This window comes from Salvelinus sp. IW2-2015, linkage group LG5, assembly GCF_002910315.2.
Source record: "Salvelinus sp. IW2-2015 linkage group LG5, ASM291031v2, whole genome shotgun sequence".
Taxonomy (NCBI): domain Eukaryota; kingdom Metazoa; phylum Chordata; class Actinopteri; order Salmoniformes; family Salmonidae; genus Salvelinus; species Salvelinus sp. IW2-2015.
In genome coordinates this window covers 2,158,419-2,185,224 of record NC_036844.1, presented here as the reverse complement: position 1 = coordinate 2,185,224, position 26,806 = coordinate 2,158,419, and the positions used below count along the sequence as shown (strand labels likewise).

At 45.7% G+C, this 26,806-nt stretch overlaps 1 protein-coding gene across 5 annotated transcripts in view; it reads left to right on the top strand.

Annotated features, from left to right (window-relative positions):
* LOC111964466 (rap guanine nucleotide exchange factor 1) overlaps positions 1-26,806 on the top strand; it is a 109,820-nt gene that overhangs the window by 78,682 nt on the left and 4,332 nt on the right. For 2 of the 5 annotated variants that reach the window (XM_070443519.1, XM_070443517.1), the window contains 14 exons: positions 664-1,197; positions 7,953-8,170; positions 12,465-12,632; positions 17,298-17,459; positions 17,807-17,896; positions 19,637-19,722; positions 20,031-20,136; positions 21,013-21,088; positions 21,466-21,553; positions 21,711-21,800; positions 22,082-22,196; positions 22,295-22,365; positions 25,217-25,301; positions 25,425-25,519. In XM_070443519.1, the coding sequence (XP_070299620.1) occupies positions 664-1,197; positions 7,953-8,170; positions 12,465-12,632; positions 17,298-17,459; positions 17,807-17,896; positions 19,637-19,722; positions 20,031-20,136; positions 21,013-21,088; positions 21,466-21,553; positions 21,711-21,800; positions 22,082-22,196; positions 22,295-22,365; positions 25,217-25,301; positions 25,425-25,519 (1,984 nt within the window). The remainder of the gene's footprint in view (positions 1-663; positions 1,198-7,952; positions 8,171-12,464; positions 12,633-17,297; positions 17,460-17,806; positions 17,897-19,636; positions 19,723-20,030; positions 20,137-21,012; positions 21,089-21,465; positions 21,554-21,710; positions 21,801-22,081; positions 22,197-22,294; positions 22,366-25,216; positions 25,302-25,424; positions 25,520-26,806) is intronic. The other 3 variants (XM_070443518.1, XM_070443521.1, XM_070443520.1) reach the window with 3 other exon arrangements.

Sequence of the window (26,806 nt, the reverse complement as noted above, 5' to 3'; positions counted from 1 at the left end):
CATTTGATCCAAGTTAAACAATTTAACGGCAATGCTACCAAATACTAATTGAGTGTATGTAAACTTCTGACCCACTGGGAGTGTGATGAAAAAAATAAAAGCTGAAATAAATAATTCTCTCAACTATTATTCTTTCATTTCATATTCTTAAAATAAAGTGGTGATCCTAACTGATCTAAGACGGGGAATTTTTACTAGGATTAAATGTCAGGAATTGTGAAAAACTGAGTTTAAATGTATTTGGCTAAGGTGTATGCAAACTTCYGATATATATATATAAATATATATATAAACACCCATGTAAACACACACACTAACTGGTCAGGGACACGCATATGTTATACACACACACACAAACAGCTGTTTGGCTTCCATGCATTTGAAACGAGAGCTTGTCCGAGGATGACGGACACGAGCCTGGTTAGAGACAGTTACTATCTAACGGAGCGCTGCGATTTGGTTGCCCCAAATTCTGGGGGCGGGGCATTTTTTTAACGTGTGCCCTTATCATACCCAGAGGCATATTCTCTCACACACGAGAGCACTCTATTTTTCAAATACTCACTTCAAATGTCAACAGCTTAACCGTAACCACCAATACTGCATTTCAAAGACTGTTTCCCTCTATCTCTTTCTCTCGATCTCTCCTCTGTTTCTCTTCAGACAACACTGAGAGTTACGACCCGGACTATGACTTCCTCCACCAGGACCTCTCAGTCTTCACTGGGGACCCCCTCGCCCCCTCAGGGGTCACCTCTCTGTCGCCCCTCCCTGAGTCCCACAGCGAGTCATCCTCCCCCGTCCCTCCTCCCACCCGCTTTAGCTCCCCACCCGCTCCCCACTCCGAATACTGGACCCCCCAGCCCGGTTCTCACATCAGCCCCTTGCACCCTTGCCGCCTCAGCGCGCCTCCAGCGTTACCCCAGAAGAAGCGGCGCAGCGCTCAGGTGTCGCCCTATCCGGACGGGTGCTGGGGTGGTTCCTCGCGGGGGCCCCTGTACGAGAGGTTCCCCTCGCAGTACGATAACCTGTCGGAAGAGGAGCTGCTGCACCCCACGCCCCCCTTCCCCCTCTTCACGCCCATCTCACCCATGCCCCAGAGCAACGGGGGCGTGTTTGTGGCCCAGTACCTGGCCAGCGAGAACGCAGACGTTCCCTCTAGTCCACCGCCGCTGCCCGAGAAGAGGAACAAGCACGGTGAGTGATGGAGAGATGGAGAATGGGGTGTGGGGGAGAAAAGGATAGAAGGAGTGGAAGAGAGAGAATTACAGGAAAATTGAGATGGAGAAGGAAAGAAAAAGAGCAGGAGGATGATTGAGGAAGGGAAGGAGATGGTTTAGGGAGATAATTGAGCAAAACACTGTGAGAGAGAGAAATTAAACAAGAGGAAGATTGAGGGAGGAAAGGATAAAGACTGAGGGAGAGAGGTGGTTAGAGTGTTAACTTAGCTGCAGTGTCATTCATGCATGACTCATGTTTAGGAAATCTGCCACAGAGAATAGAGGGAGGAAGTTTAACTCCAGGACAAGCACAATGGACTCCTGATCCACTGGCAGTTGGGTACAGAGGTCGCAATTATGTAACTTCCTGCCAAGCTATGATGTCATTTCCTGTTGAATATTTTTATATTTACATTTTTGTCATTTAGTGGACGCTCCAGAGCGGAAATCGAACCCACAACCAATGTTCCCTATAAGCTGCGTGGGCGCAGTAGCCCCGCAGAAATATTAGCCCACAGAGAGAAGCACGAGATTGCTCCAGAAAGTTGAGTGAAGTTCAGTGGTCACCAACCGGTCGACTGGTCGATCTCCAAGGCATTCCTAGTAGATCGCAAAACATTTCTGTAAAAAACGGTAGATGCACCCGATTCAGCTGCCGTGCACGCCAGGTAGGCGAACTGTTGCCATTTTGACCCATTTTAACTCTGCCTTCCCGGCGGGCCCAGAGTGCAAATCAAGTGCACTATAGGCCTACCGCTGGCCAATCAGATGGCTCAGATGACCATGTCTGCAGTAATGTAGCAGACATAAAAGAAAGCTACAGCAAAGTTGATACTGTGAGATTTCAAAACGTTTAAAACCATGTCTGGGGAGAGACTGTCAACGAATACAGCAAAGAGATGCTGTTTTTATGAGGTAGTTCATGTTTAAGTTGTTACTCAGAAAAGTGTTGACAGTTCTAAACCATAAAATGCGTTTTCTTCCTATTTTCACTCAGCGCTACAACAATAATGAATGAGTAGGAAAGTGTATCTATAGGCTTGTGTTGTTATTATTAGCGGCCGGGGTCTTTTTTAATATTGAGGAATATTTCCCTTTCTCAGTTCATTGGAGTAACAACATGAATTTGTGCATGAGGCAGAAATAATGCCGTGCGACTCTAGTTTTGCCATCATCTGGTAGACTCTGTCCCTTTTTGGTAAGGTATAGCGGAGGGATGTTGAGAGGTCTGCTGCTCTCTCCCTCCTCTGAGACTGACCATTTCGATGCAGGCACCATCAGCCCAATAAAATAAAAAGCCAATTCTTTAAATGTATGCTCACTCACTGTGCTTCACAAGTAATACAACAGATCAATTACCAGTGCGATCATATAGCCTACCTCAAATTTTGAAATCATAAAAAAAAATGTCCTCGAACAAGAATGCATTGGCAGGGCTATTCAAGCAAAGCCAATGTGCGGTGATTATGTTTTGGGCCTATAGCTCACTGCACAAACCTCATTGCTGTTTTTAATTGGTTAATGTTGCATAGGTTTACATTTTTAAGTCATGTAAAAAAAATAATCTGAGTGGTAGATCTCTGTTTGCATTTTGACTCCCAAGTGATCTTGACTCAAAGGTTGGTGACCACTGTTCTTGAGTTTTCCCTGTTAACACTATCAACGTTTCCCTTTACTGTGGCAATAGTGATCGAATCAACGCAATATGAGTCACTTTCAATACAACATACCGAAACAAAACAAACTATGCAAGAGATTTTGTCGCAGGCAAAACGCATCGGAGTAGGATTTCTATTGCATTGACATGCTCTACTCAGCCCATACTCTACACAGACCGGTGAAGTATAAAAAAAATCAGAGCTGCGGTAAGCCTATATGCAAATAGACCATTGCCATATCAAATCAAATCAAATCCAATTTTATTAGTCACATACACATGGTTAGCAGATGTTAATGCGAGTGTAGCGAAATGCTTGTGCTTCTAGTTCCGACATTTATGGGGGCACTAACCAACAAGTAATCTAAACAACAATATCTCACAACTACCTACCTTACATCACACACAAGTGTAAAGGGATAAAGAATATGTACATAAAGATATATGAATGAGTGGTGGTACAGAACGGCATGGCAGATGCAGTAGATGGTATAGGAGTACATAATACATATGATGAGATGAAGTACTGTAGGGTATGTAAACATAAAGTGGCATAGTTTAAAGTGGCTAGTGGTACATGTATTACATAAAGATGGCAAGATGCAGTAGATGATATAGAGTACAGTATATACATATGAAGATGGGTAATGTAGGGTATGTAAACATTTATTAGTGGCATAATGTGGGTAGAAGAATGGGCAATCCATTGTTGGGGTTAAAGTGGCTAAAATGTAACTATTTTGTTCTTTATAGATTCTCTCAATTACGATAATGTTTATTGTCCCAGATTGCACGATTTTTAAAGTGGCTGGAGTTGAGTCAGTAGTTGGCAGCGGCCGCTAAATGTTAGTTGGCTGTTTAACAGTCTGATGGCCTTGAGATAGAAGCTGTTTTTTCAGTCTCTCGGTCCTCTGGGGAGGCTTTGATGCAACCACCTGTCACTCAAGGAGAGCGCTCCTCGCCTTCTGGGATGGATAGCGTGGGATGGAAACAAGGCAGTGGGTTTGGGGTGGTTCAGGTTGTCCTTCAGAGTGAATTCTATTATTGAGTGCCTTCCTGTGACATCGGGTGGTGTAGGTGTCCCTGGAGGGCACGGCTAGTTTTGCCTTCCTGGTGATGCGTTTGATGACCTTCACTCAGCTACCACATCTGGAGAGCTTTACGGTTGGTGGGGCTATGTAGGCAGCCTTTGCTCCGGGATGCGGACATGGCGTGATACAGCCCGACCGCAGGATAGCTCTACGATTGGTGCAGATTCTGTAACAAACAGTTAGGTAGTGAGTGCTTTTAATGATGACTAAAGCCACGCTTTCTGTCAGCCTCCTGCAGGTTGAAGCAGGCCGGCTGCTGTCGCCTTCTTCACAACGCTGTCTGTGGGCGCTGGACTCAATTCAGTTCTGTCTCGTGATGTGTCCATCCAGTAGGAGGAACTTAAAAAACTTCCTATCCTCCTTAACCCTTCATTCTTAGCTGGAAGATAAGCTGTTCCATTGTCTTCTCCGCTCGATGTGGATAGGGGGGCCTGCTCCTTCTGCGTTGTTTCCTGAAGTCCCACAATTATCTCTCCTTTTTTTGTTGACGTTGAGTGTGTAGGTTATTTTCCTGACACCACACTCCGAGGGCCTCACCTCCTCCCTGTAGAGCCGTCCTCTGTCGTTGTTGGTAATCAAGCCTACCACTGTAGTGTCATCCGCAAACTTGATGATTGAGTTGGAGGCGTGCATGGCCACGCAGTCGTGGGTGAACAGGGAGTACAGGAGAGGGCTCAGAACGCACCCTTGTGGGGCCCCAGTGTTGAGGATCAGCGGGGTGGAGATGTTGTTACCTACCCTCACCACCTGGGGGCGGCCCGTCAGGAAGTCCAGGACCCAGTTGCACAGGCGGGGTCGAGACCCAGGGTCTCGAGCTTGATGACGAGTTTGGAGGGTACTATGGTGTTAAATGCTGAGCTGTAATCGATGAACAGCATTCTCACATGGGTATTCCTCTTGTCCAGATGGGTTAGGGCAGTGTGCAGTGTGGTTGCGATTGCGTCGTCTGTGGACCTATTGGGTCGGTAAGCAAATTGGAGTGGGTCTAGGGTGTCCGGTAGGGTGGAGGTGATATGGTCCTTGACTAGTCTCTCAAAGCACTTCATGATGACGGAGTGAGTGCTACGGGGCGGTAGTCGTTTAGCTAGTTACCTTAGCTTTCTTGGGAACAGGAACAATGGTGGCCCTCTTGAAGCATGTGGGAACAGCAGACTGGGATAAGGATTGATTGAATATGTCCGTAAACACACCAGCCAGCTGGTCTGCGCATGCTCTGAGGACGCGGCTGGGTGCCGTCTGGGCCTGCAGCCTTGCGAAGGTTAACACGTTTAAATGTTTTACTCACCTCGGCTGCAGTGAAGGAGAGCCCGCAGGTTTTGGTAGGGGGCCGTGTCAGTGGCACTGTATTGTCCTCAAAGCGGGCAAAAAAGTTGTTTAGCCTGTCTGGGAGCAAGACATCCTGGTCCGCGACGGGGCTGGTTTTCTTTTTGTAATCCGTGATTGACTGTAGACTGCACATACCTCTTGTGTCTGAGCTGTTGAATTGCGACTCGATTTTGTCTCTGTACTGGGACTTAGCCTGTTTGATTGCCTTGCGGAGAGAATAGCTACACTGTTTGTATTCGGTCATGCTTCCGGTCACCTTGCCCTGGTTAAAAGCAGTGGTTCGCGCTTTCAGTTTCACGCGAATGCTGCCGTCAATCCACGGTTTCTGGTTTGGGAATGTTTTAATCGTTGCTGTGGGTACGACATCGTCAATGCACTTCCTAATGAACTCGCTCACCGAATCAGCATATTCGTCAATATTGTTGTTGGACGCGATGCGGAACATATTCCATCCGCGTGATCGAAGCAGTCTTGAAGCGTGGATTCAGATTGGTCGGACCAGCGTTGAACAGACCTGAGCGCGGGAGCTTGTTGTTTGAGTTTCTGTTTGTAGGCTGGAATCAACAAAATGGAGTCGTGGTCAGCTTTTCCGAAAGGGGGCGGGGGAAGGCCTTATATGCGTCGCGGAAATTAGTATAACAATGATCTAGGGTTTTCCCAGCCCTGGTAGCACAATCGATATGCTGATAGAATTTAGGGAGTTTTGTTTTTAGATTAGCCTTGTTAAAATCCCCAGCTACGATGAATGCAGCCTCAGGGTGTGTGGTTTCCAGTTTACAAAGAGTCAGATAAAGTTCGTTCAGGGCCATCGATGTGTCTGCTTGGGGGAATATATACGGCTGTGATTATGATTGAAGAGAATTCCCTTGGTAGATAATGCGGTCGACATTTGATTGTGAGGAGTTCTAGATCAGGTGAACAGAATGACTTGAGTTCCTGTGTGTTGTTATGATGATCACACCACGTCTCGTTATCATAAGGCATACCCCCGCCCCTCTTCTTACCAGAAAGATGTTTGTTTCTGTCGGCGCGATGCGTGAAGAAACCAGCTGGCTGCACCGACTCCGTTAGCGTCTCTTGAGTTAGCCATGTTTCCGTGAAGCAGAGCACGTTGCAATCCCTGATGTCTCTCTGGAATGCTACCCGTGCTCGGATTTCATCAACCTTATTGTCAAGAGACTGGACATTGGCGAGTAGTATGCTAGGGAGTGGGAGCGCGATGTGCCCGTCTCCGAAGCCTGACCACGAGACCGCCTCGTTGCCCCTTTTTCGGCGTCGCACAGGGTCGCCGGCTGGGATCAGATCCATTGTATTGGGTGGAGGCAAAACACTGGATCCGTTTCGGGAAAGTCATATTCCTGGTAGGAACGATGATGAGTTGACGTTAATCGTATATTCAGTAGTTCCTCCCGACTGTATGTAATGAAACCTAAGATTACCTGGGGTACCGATGTAAGAAATAACACATAAAAAAACAAAATACTGCATATTTTCCAAGGAACGCGAAGCGAGGCGGCCATCTCTTTTCGGCGCCGGTGACACCGGTGACACATATATGGATCTCTGCCGTTTACTTTGAACTGGACTGTGTTAACAGCATGAGCGGTCGTGGGTAGATGCACTTGTTTTGAGGTCAAAGCGAGAGCTGCATGTAGCCAGGTGTGCATATTTTGTTCATATCCTTTGCTAGTTAGTGAGTTATTAGCCCAGTTATAGATTATTTGTAGTCAGTAATAGAGGAGTGATTGCTTCCTACAAGAGAACAGAACATATACATTTCTTGACATCTTTGAAAAGCGAATCAGGTAAAGAGCTTATTTTTTGTCTTAAAAGGGACAGTGTTGTATTCTGAGACAGGCTTGCATAAGCTAAGTTGCCAATAGGCATAGGGTAGCATAATTTGTCTGATTCTCTAATAATGGTATGGGAATAATAATGCATTTTATTTTGTAAAATGGTTTCTTGCATCAAACAAAACAACACAATATCATTTTCAGTCACCTCCTTGTCTGAAGGACAAGTGGATAAGCAGGTTAATGTCAAGCCCTGCATGATTTTTTTTCAAAAGTCTCATGCCTACATTGAACACCACACGTAGGCTGAATTATAGAACCGCTATTTCCATGTTAAAATGTTATGAGATGCATTTTCTCCATAGTTTTTGATGGTAGGCCACTCTGGTAGACTTACATTATGATCAAGTAGCCACAGTAGCCTACTTGGCCACTGTTAAAACTGTAACTTAAAGCGGGTACAGCCTCAGTGTTCACAGTAAATGTGCGCTGGAAGTTGCACATCATTTTTGCGCTCAGCAGACCTAAAATTTGCTCAGTGCCAAAAAATGTTTGAGGGAACATTGCCCACAAGCCTGGCGTTGCAAGCTACATGCTCTACCAACTGATCCACTCGTGACTGTTGAACTATGATGCCACTTCCTGTCAAGCTATGCCATTTCTTGTCAAACTGACCCCTTTTAACATTACATCACTCCTATCTTAGGAACATGCAGAGCTAATATTGTGTTTAAGGGAGTTATCTTTTCAATAATTACGCTTATTCTTGCAGTTATAATTCCCTGCATCACATATGATTGATGCATGGTAGTGTGCATATTAACATTTCACTTGAAATAACTTTTATGTCTCGCCGCCCCCCCAGTCCTGGCTTACATGCAGTTTGTGGAGGACTACTCGGAGCCCCAGCCCTCAGTGTTTTACCAGACGCCGCAGAGCGAGAGCATCTACGAGCAGAGGAACAAGCGCTTCCAGGAGGTCTACGGCTTCAACGACTCTTTCAGCAGCACAGACTCAGTCCACGAGCCCCTGCCCATACCCCTCTTCCCACCTCCCGCCCTGCCCCCCAAGCAGAGGCAGCTGGTGAGTGTCTATGTGTGTGTGTGTGTGTGTGTGTGTTCCTCAAGTCCTCACCACCCAATCACACATTATTTTACCCTTACTGACCACCCCGCCTCAGACCTCACCAGTGGAATTTCGCAATCCTCCGTAGAGATCGATGCACTGGTTATGATGGTGTAGCGTGCAAGTGCACACTGGGAAAGCATGGAGAATTTGGATCCAAAGGTTTCTTGTGTAAGGTCTCCTTTCCAGGTGGACATCCATGCAGTCATGGCTGAGTGCTGAATTATTAAATATTTTACTTGTAGGAGTTTAAGGTCGGTGATTTAACACTTTTAACTTAGTTTTAAATCAACAATTAAATGAGGAAATGTTAAAGGTGACAGTTTAAGCCCCCTGTGGTGAAACAGTGAGGTCATGGTGCTGCATGCTGTGGAGATCACAACAGTAGTTATTTCCTGGAGGTCAAAGGTGAGAGGTCCGATTCCCACGGTGGTCATATGCTGGATGACACCCCAGAGGACAGTTGACCCCTGTCTATAGGTCATTGGCAACCAGTGGTGTGGAACATGTGTCAACTATAAATTATTTAAACACTTGCCCCCAAATCCCCCTACCCCAAAACATGTAAATGTTGGACTACAAATTGTGCCTTCCTGTGTTATAGTTAAGCCAAAATATTTATTATTTTCTGCTGAGTCATTTACTTTTATGTTCATTTTCTTATGTTTTATTTCTTATTGTTGTTGCATCGCCGAGAAGGAACCTGCAAGTAAGCCTCTAGTTGGACGATATATGCCATGTGTATCCCGTACGACTAATAAAACAAAACTACCCCCTATGGAGGTGAATGTGAAGCAGGGTTGTGTTCATGAGGGCACGCAACATAAAACAGTTCAATTAAATTGAGCATTTCTTATTGGACAATTCTAGGTAGTCCCTATCCTGTTATAGTCCTTTTTAATCCGTTTGAGGCCTGATGAACACGAGCCAGAATAAGAACTCTGAGGTAACTTGCACTAGTGTAGTRGTTGCAGGCGGGTTGGCTGGGAAGGATAGTAATTCCAGAGCTCCCTTCCTGCAGGAATCCATTCCTCATCAATTTTCTCTATCTCTCCCCTCTTCTGTTCAGATCAGTCTAACAAGTCTCTTGTTCGTTCTTTTTTCTCTTTCTATCTCTCCATCTACCCCCAGTCCTCTTCAGTCTGCCTAGTCTCTCTCTTTCTCGCTCTAAGTGGTGTATGTCAGTGGTAACGCCTACCAGAGAAGATGAGACTTGTCTTTCTCAATATCATTCTCTCTATTAAATCCAGTCATCTTATCTTAATCCTGGTTGCCCTAGGTTAATTGAGACGTCTGTCTAATTGACAGTCCGGTCGGTCAATCAGTCAATGGAGGGGGGAACCCAGGGGGAGGGGCTAATGAGGTCAGGGGGAGGTCAGATGGATTTGATTGGCCCAAACTTCTTCAGGTTAATGGGGATTGGTTCAACTTGGCTGAGGGTTGAGGTATAAAAGAGGTTATATTCTGCTTTAACCTGTGGAGGTGAACTTTTTTTGTTTAACCAGTTACACACTGGTGTCATGTGGTTTGTCAGCCATTTTGCTGAAGACTACACATGGGTAGAAACTAGATGGCTACTGGAACTGCCCAATGGACTCATGGGCTATTGACTGTGAGCCAGTAGGGGTGCAATGGATTGTGCACTCTTGAGTGGATATTGCACTTAGTGCCTGATTTATCCACAACTAGAAAACCAGAAAATGAAATTACCCTGCTGGATTAGACGTATGTAAATCATGCATGGATGTCTGTGGGAGATATGTGTATGTATTCCAATTCCATGCCTGGATTTCACTCACTACAGTACAATACTATACATAACCTACCACTGAGAGACGGAGGGGGTCATAATCCTCTAGTGGCCTGGTCTGCTGTTCTCCTTCTGCAAACCGCCAACCACATTTTAAGACTCACAGCCTTTTAGTTTGATGATTTCTGTTGTACACTTTACTCTACTATACTGTACAGTCAGGGCCAAAAGTTTTGAGAATGACACAAATATACATTTCAGCCCTGCCACAAAAGGACCAGCTGACATCATGTCAGTGATTCTCTCGTTAACACAGGTTTGAGTGTTGACAAGGCTGGAGATCACTGTCATGCTGATTGAGTTTGAATAACAGACTGGAAGCTTCAAAAGGAGGGTGGTCCTTGGAATCATTGTTCTTCCTCATTCCACCATGGTTACCTGCAAGGAAACACGTGCCGTCATCATTGCGTTGCACAAAAAGGGCTTCACAGGCAAGGATACTGCTGCCAGTAAGATTGCACCTAAATCAACCATTTACCGGATCATCAAGAACTTCAAGGAGAGCGGTTCAATTGTTGTGAAGAAGGCTTCAGGGCGCCCAAGAAAGTCCAGCAAGCGCCAGGACCATCTCCTAAAGTTGATTCAGCTGCGGGATCGGGGCACCACCAGTACAGAGCTTGCTCAGGAATGGCAGCAGGCAGGTGTGAGTGCATCTGCACGCACAGTGAGGCGAAGAATTTTGGAAGATAGCCTGGTGTCAAGAAGGGCAGCAAAGAAACCACTTCTCTCCAGGAAAAACATCAGGGACAGACTGCTATTCTGCAAAAGGTACAGGGATTGGACTACTGAGGACTGGGGTAAAGTCATTTTCTCTGATGAATCCCCTTTCCGATTGTTTGGGGCATCCGGGAAAAAGCTTTACTGAGAAGACAAGGTGAGTGCTACCATCAGTCCTGTGTCATGCCAACAGTAAAGCATCCTGAGACCATTCATGTGTGGGGTTGCTTCTCAGCCAAGGGAGTGGGCTCACTGACAATTTTGCCTAAGAACACAGCCATGAATAACGAATGGTACCAACACATCCTCCGAGAGCAACTTCTCCCAACCATCCAGGAACAGTTTGGTGATGAACAATGCCTTTTCCAGCATGAATGACACCCTGCCATGAGGCAAAAGTGATAACTAAGTGGCTCTGGGAACAAAACATCGATATTTTGGGTCCATGGCCAGGAAACCCTCCAGACCTTAATCCCATTGAGAACTTGTGGTCAATCCTCAAGAGGCGGGTGGACAAACAAAAACCCACAAACTCCAAGCATTGCTTATGCAAGAATGAGCTGCCATCAGTCAGGATGTGGCCCAGAAGTTAATTGACAGCATGCCAGGGTGGATTGCAGAGGTCTTGAAAAAGAAGGGTCACTGCAAATATTGACTCTTTGCATCAACGTCATGTAATTGTCAATAAAAGCCTTTGACAATTATGAAATGCTTGTAATTTTACTTCAGTGTTCCATAGTAACATCTGACAAGATTATCTAAAGACACTGAAGCAGCAAACTTTGTGAAAATGTATATTTGTGTCATTCTCAAGACTTTTGGCCACAACTGTACAGTCCAACTGTATTTCTCTCCTTGCTCCTCCTCCTCAGTCTCTCCTGGTAATCTTGGCTGGTGGTGTAGGGGGCTTGAAGAGGTTGTGGCCTGGGTTGGATAAGCCTGTTTGTATCTCCTAGTCCTCGTCCTGCCTTCCAGTAAGCCACCATGTTACAGGCTTTAAAAACTCTGATTTTACACGGCTTTGAGAAAATAAAAGCAATTTAGATGGTCTGCCAGTCAGATAATAAGATGGCGAGAGAAAAAGAGAGAAAGCGAAAGTCATATTTCTCCTGTTTCGAGGTGTGTAGTTTGACCTGGTTTCTTTGAAGCAAAACAGTTCAGAGAGCAAGACGTTAGGTTTAATATGGTCAGATCCAAACACTGTTTGAGCGATGGGCTAAACAGGTCTTGACTCTTTTGTGTGTTCTAACCCTTAGAGATGACACTTAGCAATGACCTTTTCTGACCGTGTGGCTGGCTTCATGTCCAGTATCCGCAACAAGGCGTCTTCTGTGTTTTTCTTCTTCTGTGGTAGAAGTTTCTGCATGTCTACATTCACAATACTTCATTTTGTACTAATGCTATCAACTTAACTCTCTTTAACTCTGTCTTTTATAGCTCTGATGAAGGCTGTGAGGCCGATACGTAAAGCTTATTAAAGAGCGGTGATACTATCAAGAGCACTGTGGGGGTTTCTTGTTTTTTCTCATCGCTCTGATTCTGAAACGGGATTTGATCTTAAACTGCTTCTGCTTCCTCTTCTTAGTGTGATAAAGTTCCGTCTTCTTTATTTTTTCTGTGTCTTCTACCTTTCTCTCATCTTCTCTTTAATTCCTATTCTCACTGCCCCTCTCTTCTTATTTGTCTATCCCCTCTCCTTTTTTTAATTCGTTCTCTCTTCCTCAGGCCTCCCACTCTTCCTCCCCCTCTTCTTCCTCATCCTCCTCTCTGCCGCGCCACCTCCAGCCTTCGTTGGTGGCGGCAGCAGAGGAGGTGGGCTCTGGCCTGGGGCTCGGCCTATCGTTCTCTAGCTCCTCCTACCTTAGTGGACACTCCTCGCTGACCACGCCCATGGTGAGTCTACCTGATTGKCCCCGGTGGCCCAGAGGCTGGGCCTCCCGTGTGTTCTGTTTCCGTTTGGTGCTGTGATCTTGTGTGTTGTGTGGAACTGCCTGTATGATATCCCTGGATCCACGTGGTGTGGTTGTGATTCTACTGAATGGCACATGATCCCTGTGTGTTGTTGTTTGTCCCTGGCATGGTTCCGACATGGATGACCATGGCGGTGTGCTATCGTCACACACATGGTGTGTGTGTGCACTTACGTGTGCATTTAATGCCGTGTGTTGTAATACTTAGGTTTGGTATCATAAGATGCAAAATAATGCATTTCTGATGGGATTTTTTATTTTTCCTGAAAACAACCGACACAGAACTGGTTATGTGTACTGTGGAACAAGTGGAGTCAAAGAGGAGGCCCAAAATGTCAATCTTACAAAGCAGGGACCTCTATAGCAGATAGAAACCTGGTGATGAAGGAGGTTGTGGTGGGTAGCTGAGCTCATGACCGAGTTAACACTTAACACTGTTTTCCATCTCATAACCTCAAACCTCTATTCGATAGGAGGCGGATGATGTTGGTCTTAGGGTGTGGCCTGACCCCGTGTGACCCCTGGGTGTGAGGGGCACACTGAGGAGGTCGGGGAGGGGTGAGCTTGACCCCCTCCTCTCAGAGAGAAGTGGTGTGTATCTTCCTCTGGAATCTAGAGGAATGCATGCCATTTGGACCTGGCCTGATGTAAAACAGATTCCTCCTCCTGTCCTACTCTTCTTTCTCTTCGTCCTCTCTCGTTCTTCTACCACCTCCTGCTCTACCCCTTTCTTTCCCTTCCTGCTGACCTCTGCCCTCTTCTGCCCCTTAAATCAAATCCAACATTTTTTCTAGTTTCATTTCAACATCACAGCATCTCCCTCCTCTATCTGATACACATATCTTGCCTCCCCCCCCACCCTGTGTGTTTGCCAGTGGAATGTTCACATTCCTCAAGTCCTCGGGGCATGATGTTTTGAGGCGATGTCATTGAGATGGGAGTCATTTAAAGGAATTTGATTTATTGCCAACAATGTCATTTCAGTGGAAAATTGTTATTCTATGCTCTGTCTCTCTGCCTGTCTCTGTCTGCCTGTCTCTGTCTGCCTGTCTCTGTCTGCCTGTCTCTGTCTGCCTGTCTCTGTCTGCCTGTCTCTGTCTGCCTGTCTCTTGTCTGCTGTCTCTCTTCTCTCTTTCTCTCTCTCTGTCTCTGTCGCTGTGCTGTCTGTCTGTCTGTCTGTCCTGTCTGTCTGTCTCTCTCTCTTTCTGTCTCTCTCTTCTTTTCTGTCTCTCTGTCTCTCTGTCTGTCTGTCTCTCTTCTGTCTGTCTGTCTCTTCTCTGTCTGTCTGTCTGTCTGTCCTCTCTCTCTTCTGTCTTCTTCTCTTTCTGTCTGTCTCTCTCTCTTTCTGTCTCTCTCTGTCCTCCTGTCTGTCTGTCTCTGTCTGTCTGTCTCTGTCTGTCTCTGTCTGTCTGTCTCTGTCTCTCTGTCTGTCTCTCTCTCTCTCTTTGTGCTCTCTTCCTCTCTTTGTGTCTCTCCTCTCTCTTTGTGTCTCTCTTCTCTCTCTTGTGTCTCTCTCTCTCTCTTCTTGTGTCTCTCTCTCTCTCTTTGTGTCTCTCTCTCTCTCTTTGTGTGTCTGTCTCTGTGTCTCTCTCTGTGTCTCTCTCTCCTCTCTTTGTGTGTCTGTCTCTGTGCTCTCTCTGTGTCTCTCTCTCTCTCTTTGTGTCTCTGTTTGTGTCTGTCTCTGCGTCTGTCGCTCTCTCTTTGTGTCTCTGTTTGTGTCTGTCTCTGCGTCTGTCTGTCTCTGCGTGTCTGTCTGTCTCTGCGTCTGTCTGTCTCTGCGCTGGTCTGTCTCTGGCGTCTGTCTGTCTCTGCGTCTGTCCTGTCTCTGCGTCTGTCTCTCTCTGCGTCTGTTCTGTTCTGCGTCTGTCTGTCTCTGCGTCTGTCTGTCTCTGCGTCTGTCTGTATGCTCTGTCTTGTACTCTCTGTGTCTCTGTATCTCTATCTCGTCTCTGTATCTCTATCTCTGTGTCTGTCTCTGTGTCTGTCTCTCTGTGTCTGTCTTGTCTCTCTGTCTCTGTATCTCTATCTCCTGTATCTCTGTCTCTGTATCTCTATCTCTGTGTCTGTCTCTGTGGTCTGTCTGTCTGTCTGTCTCTGTGTCTATGTCTCTCTGTCTGTCTCTGTGTCTATGTCTCTCTGTCTGTCTCTGTGTCTATGTCTCTCTGTATGTCTCTCTGTCTCTGTCTGTATCTTCTGCTCTGTCTGTATCTGTCTGTCTCTCTGTCTCTGTCTGTACTGTCTGTCTCTGTCTGTCCTCGTATCTGTGTCCTGTCTCTCGTGTCTGTCTCTGTGTCTGTCTCTATGTCTGTCTCTGTGTCTGTCTCTCTGTCTCTGTGTCTGTCTCTCTGTCTCTGTCTGCTCTCTGTCTTGTCTGTCTCTCTGTCTCTTGTATCTCTGTCGTCTCTGTATCTCTGTCTGTCTCTGTATCTCTGTCTGTATGTCTGTGTCTCTGTGTCTGTCTGTCTGTCTGTCTCTGTGTCTATGTCTCTCTGTCTGTCTCTGTGTCTATGTCTCTCGTTGTCTCTGTGTCTATGTCTCTCTGTATGTCTCTCTGTCTCTGTCTGTATCTGTCTGTCTCTGTCTCTGTCTGTATCTGTCTGTCTCTGTCTGTCTCTGTAAATCTGTGTCGTCTCGTTGTCTGTCTCTGTGTCTGTCTCTGTGTCTGTCTCTGTGTCTGTCTCTATGTCTGTCTCTGTTCTGTCTCTCTGTCTCTGTGTCTGTCTCTCTGTCTCTGTCTGTCTCTCTGTCTCTGTCTGTCTCTGTATCTCTGTCTGTCTCTGTATCTCTGTCTGTCTCTGTATCTCTGTCTGTATGTCTGTGTCTCTGTGTGTCTGTCTGTCTCTATGTGTCTGTCTGTGTGTGCGCGCAGACCTGTCTCTGTCTGCCTGCTCTGTCTCTGTCCTGCCTGTCTCTGTCTGTCTGTCTCTCTTCTCTCTTCTCTCTCTCTGTCTCTGTCTGTCTGGTCTGTCTGTCTGTCTGTCTGTCTGTCTCTCTCTTTCTGTCTGTCTCTGTTCTGTCTCTGTCTGTCTGTCTGTCTTTCTCTTTCTGTCTGTCTCTCTGCTCTTTCTGTCTGTCTCTCTCTCTTTCTGTCTGTCTCTCTCTCTGTGTCCTGTCTGTCTCTGTCTGTCTCGTCTGTTGTCTGTCTGTGTCCTGTCTGTCCTGTCTTCTGTCTTCTGTCTCTCTCTCTCTCTTTGTGTCCTCTCTCTCTTCTTTGTGTCTCTCTCTCTCTCTCTTTGTGGTCTCTCTCTCCTCTCTTTGTGTCTCTCTCTCTCTCTTGTGTCTCTCTCTCTCTTGTGTGTCTGTCTCTGTGTCTCTCTCTGTGTCTCTCTCTCTCTTTGTGTCTCTGTTTTGTGTCTGTCTCTGTGTCTCTCTCTCTCTCTTTGTGTTCTGTTTGTGTCTGTCTCTGCGTCTGTCGCTCTCTCTTTGTGTCTCTGTTTGTTGTCTGTCTCTGCGTCTGTCTGTCTCTGCTGTCTGTCTGTCTCTGCGTCTGTCTGTCTCTGCGTCTGTCTGTCTCTGCGTCTGTCTTCTCTGCGTCTGTCTGTCTCTGGCGTCGTCTCTCTCCTGCGTCTGTCTGTCTCTGCGTCTGTCTGTCTATGCGTCTGGTCTGTCTCTGCGTCTGTCTGTATGTCCTCTGCGTCTGTATCTCTGTGTCTCTGTATCTCATCTATCTCTGTTATCTCTGTCTCTGTATTCTATCTCTGTGCTCTGTCTCTGTGTTGTGTCTATCTGTGTCTGTCTGTCTGTCTGTCTGTCTCTCTGTCTCCTGTGTTTGTCTGTCTCTGTAAATCTGTTGTTCCTGTCTCTGTGTCTGTCTCTCTGTCTCTGTCTGTCTCTCTGTCTCTGTCTGTCTCTCTGTCTCTGTATCTCTGTCTGTCTCTGTATCTCTGTCTGTCTCTGTATCTCTGTCTGTATGTCTGTGTCTCTGTGTGTCTGTCTGTCTCTATGTGTCTGTCTGTGTGTGCGCGCAGACCTGTGTTGTCAAGTATATTTTATGGTTGTATGTTTGTGGAGAATAGTATGTAGAAAATGTTGGGTATGGAAAGAAAATAAGCTGTCCTTAAGTTTTCAGTGGAAACATCATAGTTCGTTCTCCCTCCTCTTTTGCATACCCTAGGTGCTGTAAGTGTAGTGTGTGGGGGGGGTACGCATGCCAGTGTGTGTGGTGTTTATCAGTGATCTATGTGCTGGCTGCTCTGTGTGTGCTGGTATGTATGCAGGAACATGACGGGATTGATATGCACAACGTTTCACACACACAATCTCAGACACACATTTGTGCATTGTAAATATACCTTCATCCGGTGGTGTTTATGGTGAAATGTTTTTATGGTGAAATCATTGCTTCAGGTGTGTTGTATGTTCAGGTGTGTTCTTGGCTATGTGAAAGGCATAGAAAGATGTGATATCATTCCATGTATTGTTATAGTATGTTGAATGACATTAGTCCAAGTTAGTAGGAGCTTAGGAGGTGCTGGAGACTTTCAACTGTTCACTTCCTTTTCAACTTTGACCTGATTCTCTCTGCTGTCTTTACCTTGTTCTTTTCTCCTTCTTCCTGGTTTCCCTTCCTACTCTCCACCAATCGCAGAGCTCGGACCAGGTCGCCTTGGCCAATGCCACCCTATTGGCTGGCAGCGGGGAAGGGCCCGACTGTTCCCTGGCCGACCTATTGGGCTCTGTGGCCGTCTGTCTTCCTTCCTCTGAGACCACTTCTCTTCTCACTGACTCTCTCCTCCACACCTCGGCCGTGGTGAGCTTGCAGGCAGAAAGGCAGGCAGGCAGACAGACAGACAAATCTAACTCCCAGACCTTATATTTTGGCTATTTTATTATCCTAACTTGTGACTCTATTCTCCTATTCACTATCATGTGTAACAGACACACATTTTACTGAAATACTGTACATGACTAAACACTAATCACCAGTGCCACCTGGTGGCCAATTATTGACAGTTACGTACAGTAGAAACCATACAACACAATGTAGTTGAGTGGAAGTGCTTCTCCAAGCCTCATCTTACCTCTGAGCTTGCTGTCCTCATAGAGATAAAATCTGTTCTATTTAATTCCATGGTCGTCCCTCTTCTCTTCACGTAGAGTGTGGACGAGGGTGGAGAGGGTGAGTATGTCAACCTCTACTCATCCAGCCAGGCCAACGGGGAGCTGGAGCTGCCACTCTGCCTCAGAGTAAGTAACACTCAACCTAGATCATAAACTCGGCAATAAAAGAAACGTCCCTTTTTCAGGATCCTGTCTTTCAAAGATCATTTGTAAAAATCCAAATAACTTCACAGATCTTCATTGTAAAGGGTTTAAACACTGTTTCCCATGCTTGTTCAATGAACCATAAATAATTAATGAACATGCCCCTGTGGAACGGTCGTTCAGACACTAACAGCTTACAGACGGTAGGCAATTAAGGTCACAGTTATGAAATCTTAGGACACTAAAGAGGCCTTTCTACTGACTCTGAAAAACACCAAAGGAAAGATGCCCAGGGTCCCTGYTCATCTGCGTGAACGTGCCTTAGGCATGCTGCAAGGAGGCATGAGGACTGCAGATGTTGCCAGGGCAAGAAATTGCAATGTTCGTACTGTGAGTCGCCTAAGACAGCGCTACAGGGAGACAGGACGGACAGCTGATCGTCCTCGCAGTGGCAGACCACGTGTAACAACACCTGCACAGGATCGGTACATCCGAACATCACACCTGYGGGACAGGTACAGGATGGCAACAACAACTGCCCGAGTTACACCAGGAACGCACAATCCCTCCATCAGTGCTCAGACTGTCCGCAACAGGCTGAGAGAGGCTGCACTGAGGGCTTGTAGGCCTGTTGTAAGGCAGGTCCTCACCAGACATCACCGGCAACAACGTCGCCTATGGGCACAAACCCACCGTCGCTGGACTAGACAGGACTGGCAAAAAGTGCTCTTCACTGACGAGTCACAGTTTGGTCTCACCATGGGGGATGGTCGGATTTGCGTTTATCGTCGAAGAAATGAGCGTTACACCGAGGCCTGTACTGTGGAGTGGGATTGATTTGGAGGGAGGGTCCATCATGGTCTGGGGCGGTGTGTCACAGCATCATCGGACTGAGCTTGTTGTCATTGCAGGCAATCTCAACGCTGTGCGTTACAGGGAAGACATCCTCCTCCCTCATGTGGTCCCTTCCTGCAGGCTCATCCTGACATGACCCTCCAGCATGACAATGCCACCAGCCATACTGCTCGTTCTGTGTGTAATTTCCTGCAAGACAGGAATCTCAGTGTTCTGCCATGGCCAGCGAAGAGCCCCGGATCTCAATCCCATTGAGCACGTCTGGGACCTGTTAGATCGGAGGGTGAGGGCTATGGGCAGAAATGTCTGGGAACTTGCAGGTGCCTTGGTGGAAGAGTGGGGTAACATCTCACAGCAAGAACTGGCAAATCTGGTGCAGTCCATGAGGAGGAGATGCACTGCCGTACTTAATGCAGCTGGTGGCCACACCAGATACTGACTGTTACTTTTGATTTTGTGCCCCCTTTGTTCAGGGACACATTATTCTATTTCTGTTAGTCACATGTCTGTGGAACTTGTTCAGTTTATGTCTCAGTTGTTGAATCTTGTTATGTTCATACAAATATTTACACATTTATTTACAATATTTACACGCTGAAAATAAACGCAGTTGACAGTGAGAGGACTTTTCTTTTTTTGCTGAGTTTATGTCCTAACCACAGATCTAGGATCAAATCATTCTACCCACAATCCTAACAGTAACCATTAGGGGGGATGATCAAAGATCTGATCCTGTATCAGTGGTTAATATCTTCTACCTGTGCCAACAGTTATTTTATGAAGACACCATTTGTGTACATGATGTGGTGGTGTCCCTTGTTTCCTGCTCCTCATCCTACCTTGACAGAGCTTACTCTTCCCCGACAGGAGCCCAACTCTGCTGACAACGTCCTTCAAGACCCCTCTCCACAGATGCCCTCCTCCAATAGCAAGGAGGCTCTGGACAAGGACAGGTAAGGGATTGAGTGGCCACTAGGGTCACATTGCATAAACACTCTCCCCTTCGGCCGTTACGTCATTACTTGATCCGGTGATCCTCGAAGATTAAACGCCAATTGAATGAAATGGATACTGATTAACGACCAATTCTATATGTAAGCATAGAGAGAATTATTTGAAGAGACAAAGTCCATTCATCAATTTGAATGGAACATTTTTCATGGGTGACAATTCTATTATAGGTAGTCATTCTATTTCTATGTATATAAATCCAGGTAAACTGATCTAATGGTGCTTCCGTCCGTCCGTCTGTCTGTGTCAGTAGGAGGCAGAAGTCAACAGACTCTGCGCCTTGTGACGAGGAAGTGGACGAGCTCTCTCTCATTGACCACAAAGAGATCATGTCCAGGATTACACTAAAACAAGAGGTAACATAGCCCTCATTCGTTACGGCACTAACAGTATTACCACCAATGTCTATTGGCTAAGCATTGTATAGAGAAAAGTATGTGTTTGTCTTTGGCTACTGCGCTTTCTTTCAATGGGATTCTATTCATAATAACAATATAATATATTCCATTTAGCGGACACTTTTATTCAAAACTAGTTAGTCATCCGTTTTAAGCATTTTAAGAATGCGTGGTCCCATGTATTCATGTTACATAATGTTAGTGAGACGCTGAAACAGAAAACTCCAAATCAGAAAACTCTGTCCACTACTGACCTCTAGAATAAATTCTCAGGAACTGCAGGGCACGTTTCTCCATTAAAATGTCCTTTCCTTTTTTCTGTTTGGTGCAGTCTGACAGGCAGGAGAGTCTGTGTGTGCGTGTGTGTGATTTGTGTGAAATGGTGGTCCCCACTCTGCAAGGTCAGATGTAGCAAGAGGGAAAGAGAGGGAGGGAGGAAAGGGGATAAGAGAAGGGAGGTCTGATTAAACAACAAAGGACAGCTGTAGCGGTAAACAAGGGTATTATTGTTGGGGATCTGTCAGCTTGTGTGATCAGCCTGTGTCCTGCGTATGCCAGTCCTCTCTTTCTCTCTCTCTCTCTCCACCTCTCTCACTCGTCAGTGGAGCTGGTGCAGGGCTGGAAGGGAGGGAGGGTGAGCATGGACAAGAGAGGAGAGAGCTGCATTTTGGGCTAGACTGCATTTTTGCCCTAATCCTCATCAATTCTCTACCTAACCCTCTTTCTCTCTACCTCACCCCCCTCCTCTCTCTATCCCTCTATGCCCCCTGGTGCTCTTTTTCTCCATCTATTCATCTCTCCCTCCATCTCTCTTTCTCATTCTCTCTCTCTCAGAATGATGATGGTCCTGACGTGCGTGCTGGATCAGGGGATATTCTGTTAGTCCACGCCACAGAGACGGAACGCAAAGGTAGGTCGCGTTTATCACCGTTTGACAGCAGCCCCCGTTAGAATGTGTGGTTCTGGGTCAGTGGCACAGGGTGGGTGTGTGTGTGTTCAAACTGGACGGGATCCGATCACACTTTCTGTCAAATTGTTATACAGTACAGTGATGTCAGTATATTCTCTCTTTTCACTCTGACATGTGAACAGATAGAATAGATCTATCTCGCGATAGATAGATAGAACATTCCTGTTTTCCAGATAATTTTTCTCTGTCAGAATGGAGATGACCTATTGCCTATCTATTCATGTCCTCTCTCCATGCTTTCTAAAGTTCATAGGATCCATCATTAGTTCCTCGACCTCAGACTTAAAGGGGCGGTGTTCTCCTCTGCTCCCCGACAGATCTGGTGTTGTACTGTGAAGCCTTCCTGACCACATACAGGACATTCATTAGCCCAGAGGACCTCATTAAGAAGCTGCACTACAGATATCCTTTGAAAACCCACTGGACATGTGTTGGTCGCCTCGAGTGTCTCGCTGGCTCGATACTGTGTGTGTTGGAAAGACAGTGGAAAATGTGTGCGTGTGTATTTACTACGAGGAGAATGAGTTCAAAATATGTGTTCTCCTTCACCACCAAGCACATACACCAGGTTCTGTCACAGTCCAGACACATTTAAGAAGCGGGTCAGCAAGAACACCTTCTTTGTGCTGGTTCGAGTGGTGGATGAGCTGTGGTGAGTATGGGTGACCCTCTCTCTCCGTAGAGCCACACAAATGGCTTTTTACTCCAAGAAAGTCCCAAGGGTCGCCAACAGTTTGTCTGGCCTGTAGCCAGATTGAAGACATTTTGAAGGAGTTATTTATTTATTGTCAAACTGTCAAGTTGGTCTTACAGGATTAGTTGACACATTATTAAACAAATATATATGACAGTGATAGATGGCKATGTCCAGATGTGGAGGCGTTGACTCACTTATCCCCTGCTCTTTTCCTCCCGCTCTTTCTTCCCGCCCAGTCTGGTGGAGTTGACGGAGGACATCCTGAAGCAACTGATGGACCTGGTGTTCAGGCTGGTGTGTAACGGCGAGCTGAGCCTGGCCCGCGTGCTCCGCAAGAACATCCTGGACAAGGTCTGTTTTCTGTTTGACATTTTGTTTGGAAATGAAAAGCACCATACTATATACTGTAGATAAAATAGAAACGCAATTCTAAACGTATTGTCGTCCAGGTGGAGCAGAAGAAGCTGCTGCGCTGCACCAACTCCCTCAAGCCGCTGGCTGCCCGGGGCGTGTCCGCCAGGTAGGGATCGACATGGGGTCAAGGGTCAGGAGAGTATTGGAGGGGGCTAGAGCAACCTCTTCTCGCATTTGCTTGTACTATTGATATGTTTGCTTTCTCTGTCATTAAGCATTTGTGTGGGTGGGTGGGTTGGTTATTTTATCCACAAGGACAGTAAAACAAGGAACATTCTCCCTCGTGGGGAACATTTCCCACGTCTCATGGAGGACAAAGGCTATACTACATGACTAAAAGTCTGTGTGGACACCTGCTTGTCGAACATCTCATTGCAAAATCATGGGCGTTAATATGGCGTTGGTCCCTCCTTTGCTGCTATGACAGCCTCCACTCTTCTGGGGAGGCTTTCCACTAGACGTTTGAACTAGAGGTCGACCGATTAATCGGAATGGCCGATTTAATTAGGGACGATTTCAAGTTTTCGTAACAATCGGAAATCGGTATTTTTGGACACCGATTTGGCCGATTTTATTATTATTATTTTTTACACCTTTATTTAACTAGGCAAGTCAGTTAAGAACACGTTCTTATTTTCAATGACGGCCTAGGAACGGTGGGTTAACTGCCTTGTTCAGTGGCAGAACGACAGATTTTTACCTTGTCAGCTCGGGGATTCAATCTTGCAACCTTACAGTTAACTAGTCCAACACTCTAACCAACTGCCTCTCATTGCACTCCACGAGGAGCCTTGGCATTCGCGTAAGTTGCTAGCTAGCATTAAACTTATCTTATAAAAAACAATCAATCAATCAATCATAATCACTAGTTAACTACACATGGTTGATGATATTACTAGTTTATCTAGCGTGTCCTGCGTTGCATATAATCGATGCGGTGCGTATTCGCGGAAAAAGGACTGTCGTTGCTCCAATGTGTACCTAACCATAAACATCAATGCCTTTTTAAAATCAATACACAGAAGTATATATTTTTAAACCTGCATATTTAGCTAAAAGAAATCCAGGTTAGCAGGCAATATTAACCAGGTGAAATTGTGTCACTTCTCTTGCGTTCATTGCACGCAGAGTCAGGTTATATGCGATAATAATAAACGTTTTGTTTTCGAAATGATAGTTTCCGGATTCGACCATATTAATGACCAAAGGCTCGTATTTCTGTGTGTTATTATGTTATAACTAAGTCTATGATTTGATAGAGCAGTCTGACTGAGCGATGGTAGGCAGCAGCAGGCTCGTAAGCATTCATTCAAACAGAACTTTCGTGCGTTTTGCCAGCAGCTCTGCTGTTTATGAATTCAAGCCTATCAACTCACGAGATTAGGCTGGTGTATCCGATGTGAAATGGTTAGCTAGTTAGCGGGGTGCGCGCTAATAGCGTTTCAAACGTTACTCGCTCTGAGACTTGGAGTAGTTGTTCCCCTTGCTCTGCATGGGTAACGCTGCTTCGAGGGTGGCTGTTGTCGATGTGTTCCTCGTTCGAGCCCAGGTAGGAGTGAGAAGAGGGACGGAAGCTATACTGTTACACTGGCAATACTAAAGTGCCTATAAGAGCATCCAATGGTCAAAGGTATATGGAATACAAATGGTATAGAGAGAAATAGTCCTATAAATACTATATTAACTACAACCTAAAACCTCTTACCTTGGAATATTGAAGTTTCATGTTAAAAGGAACCACCAGCTTTCATATGTTCTCATGTTCTGAGCAAGGAACTTAAACGTTAGCTTTTTTACATTGCACATATTGCACGTTTACTTTCTTCTCCAACACTTTGTTTTTGCATTATTTCAACCAAATTGAACATGTTTCATTATTTGAGGCTAAATAGATTTTTATTGATGTATTATATTAAGTTAAAATAAGTGTTCATTCAGTATTGTTGTTATTGTCATTATTACAAATACATTTTAAAAATCGGCCGATTAATCGGCATCGGCTTTTTTGGTTCTCCAATAATCGGTATCGGCGTTGAAAAATCATAATCGGTCGACCTCTAGTTTGAACATTGCTGCGGGGACTTGCTTCCATTCAGCCACAAGAGCATTAGTGAGGTCGGCACTGATGTTGGGTGATTAGGCGTGGCTCACAGTCGGCGTTCTAATTCATCCCAAAGGTGTTAGATGGGGTTGAGTTCAGGGCTCTATGCAGGCTAGCCAGGTCCTTCCACACCGATCTCGACAAACTATTTCTGTATGGACCTGTTGCCAAAAAATTGGAAGCACAGAATCGTCTAGAATGTCATTGTATGGTGTATTTTTAAGATTTCCCTTCACTGGAACTAAGGAGCCTTAGCTTTGCACCACTCCAGCCGACACTTGGCATTGCGCATTGGGATCTTAGGCTTGTGTGCGTCTACCCAGTCACGGAAACCCATTTTGTGAAGCTCCCTACAAACAGTTATTGTGCTGACATTGCTTCCAGAGGCAGTTTGGAACTCGGTAGTGAGTGTTGCAACCGAGGAAAGACCATTTTTACGCGCTTCGGCAGTCCTGTTTTGTGAGCTTGTGTGGCTTACCACTTGGCGGCTGAGCCGATGTTGCTGCTAGACGTTTCCACTTTTCAATAACAGCACTTACAGTTGAGCAGGGCAGAAATTTGACGAACTGACTTGTTGGAAAGGTGGCATCCTCTGACGGTGCCACGTTGAAAGTCAATGAGCTCTTCAGTAAGGCCATTCTGCTGCCAATGTTTGTCTATGGAGGTGGCATGGCGATGTGCTCGATGTTATACACCTGTCAGCAACGGGTGTGGCTGAAATAGCCGAATTCACTAGTTTGAAGGGTTGTCCATGAACTTTTGTATTTTATAGTCTAAGCTTAGTGGGTTAGAATTAAGGTAAGGGGTTAGGGAAAATAGGATTTTGAATGGAAATTGATTGTGTGTGTTACTCCAGGCCCGGAACGCTGCATGACTTCCGCAGCCATGAGATTGCCGATCAGCTCACACTACTGGATGCAGAACTGTTCTACAAAATTGAGGTACCAGAGAGCCCCTAACTATCTCTGCTTTTCTTCACCTTCACTGCAGAGAAATTGACATTCTGCTCCAGTGACGGATTTAACTCAATCTCTCCTCTCTCCTTATTTGTTCTTTTTTGATAGATTCCTGAGGTGTTGCTTTGGGCCAAGGAGCAGAATGAGGAGAAGAGTCCGAATCTGACTCAGTTCACAGAGCACTTTAACAACATGAGCTACTGGTGAGAGCTGGACCTGAGCCTATACGTACAGCCTGTCAATGCATTACCAAACTCCCACCATATAAATCACCTAGCTTYGTAATGATCAGTCACAATGGCACATTTTCTCTTTGTCACACACACCATCTCGCTTTCAGTTCAATTCAAAGGGCTTTATTCGCATGGGAAACATACAGTAGCAGTCAAAGGTTTGGACACACCTACTCTTCCAGGGTTTTTCTTTATTTTTAGTATTTTTTACATTGTAGAATAATAGTGGAGACATCAACACTATGGAATAACACATATGGAATCATGTAGTAACCAAAGAAAGTGTTAAACAAATCAAAATATATTTTAGATTCTTCAAAGTAGCCACCTTTTGCCTTGATGACAGCTTTGCACACGCTTGGCATTCTCTCAACCAGCTTCATGAGGTAGTCACCTGGAATGCACATTTCAATTAACAGTTATTAAGTTAATTTGTGGAATTTCTTTGCTTAATGCGTTTGAGCCAATCAGTTGTGTTGTGACAAGGTAGGGGTGGTATACAGAAGATAGCCCTATTTGGTAAAAGACAAATTCCATGTTATGGCAAGAACAGCTCAAATAAGCAAAGAGAAACGACAGTCCATCATTACTTTAAGACATGAAGGTCAATGCGGAAAATTTCAAAAACGTTGAAAGTTTCTTCTAGTGCAGTCACAAAAACCATCAAGCGCTATGATGAAACTGGCTCTCATGACGACCGCCACAAGGAAAGGAAGACCCAGAGTTACCTCTGCTGCAGAGGATAAGTGCATTAGTTAAGTGCACCTTAGATTGCACCCCAAATAAATACTTCACAGAGTTCAAGTAACAGACACATCTCAACATCAACTGTTCAGAGGAGACTGTGTGAATCAGGCCTTCATGGTTGAATTACTGCAAAGAAACCACTACTAAATTACACCAATAATAAGAAGAGACATGCTTGGGCCAAGAAACATGAGCAGTGGACATTAGACCGGTGGAAATCTGTCCAAATTTGAGATTTTTGGTTCCAACCGCTGTGTCTTTGTGAGACGCAGAGTAGGTGAACAGATGATCTCCACATGTGTGGTTCCCACCGTGAAGCATGGAGGAAGAGGTTTGATGGTGCTTTGCTGGTGACGCTGTCTGTGATTTGTTTAGAATTCAAGGCACACTTAACCAGCATGGCTACCACAGCATTCTGCAGCGATACGCCATCCCGTCTGGTTTGCGCTTAGTGGGACTATCATTTGTTTTTCCACAGGACAATGACCCTAAACACATCTCCAGGCTGTG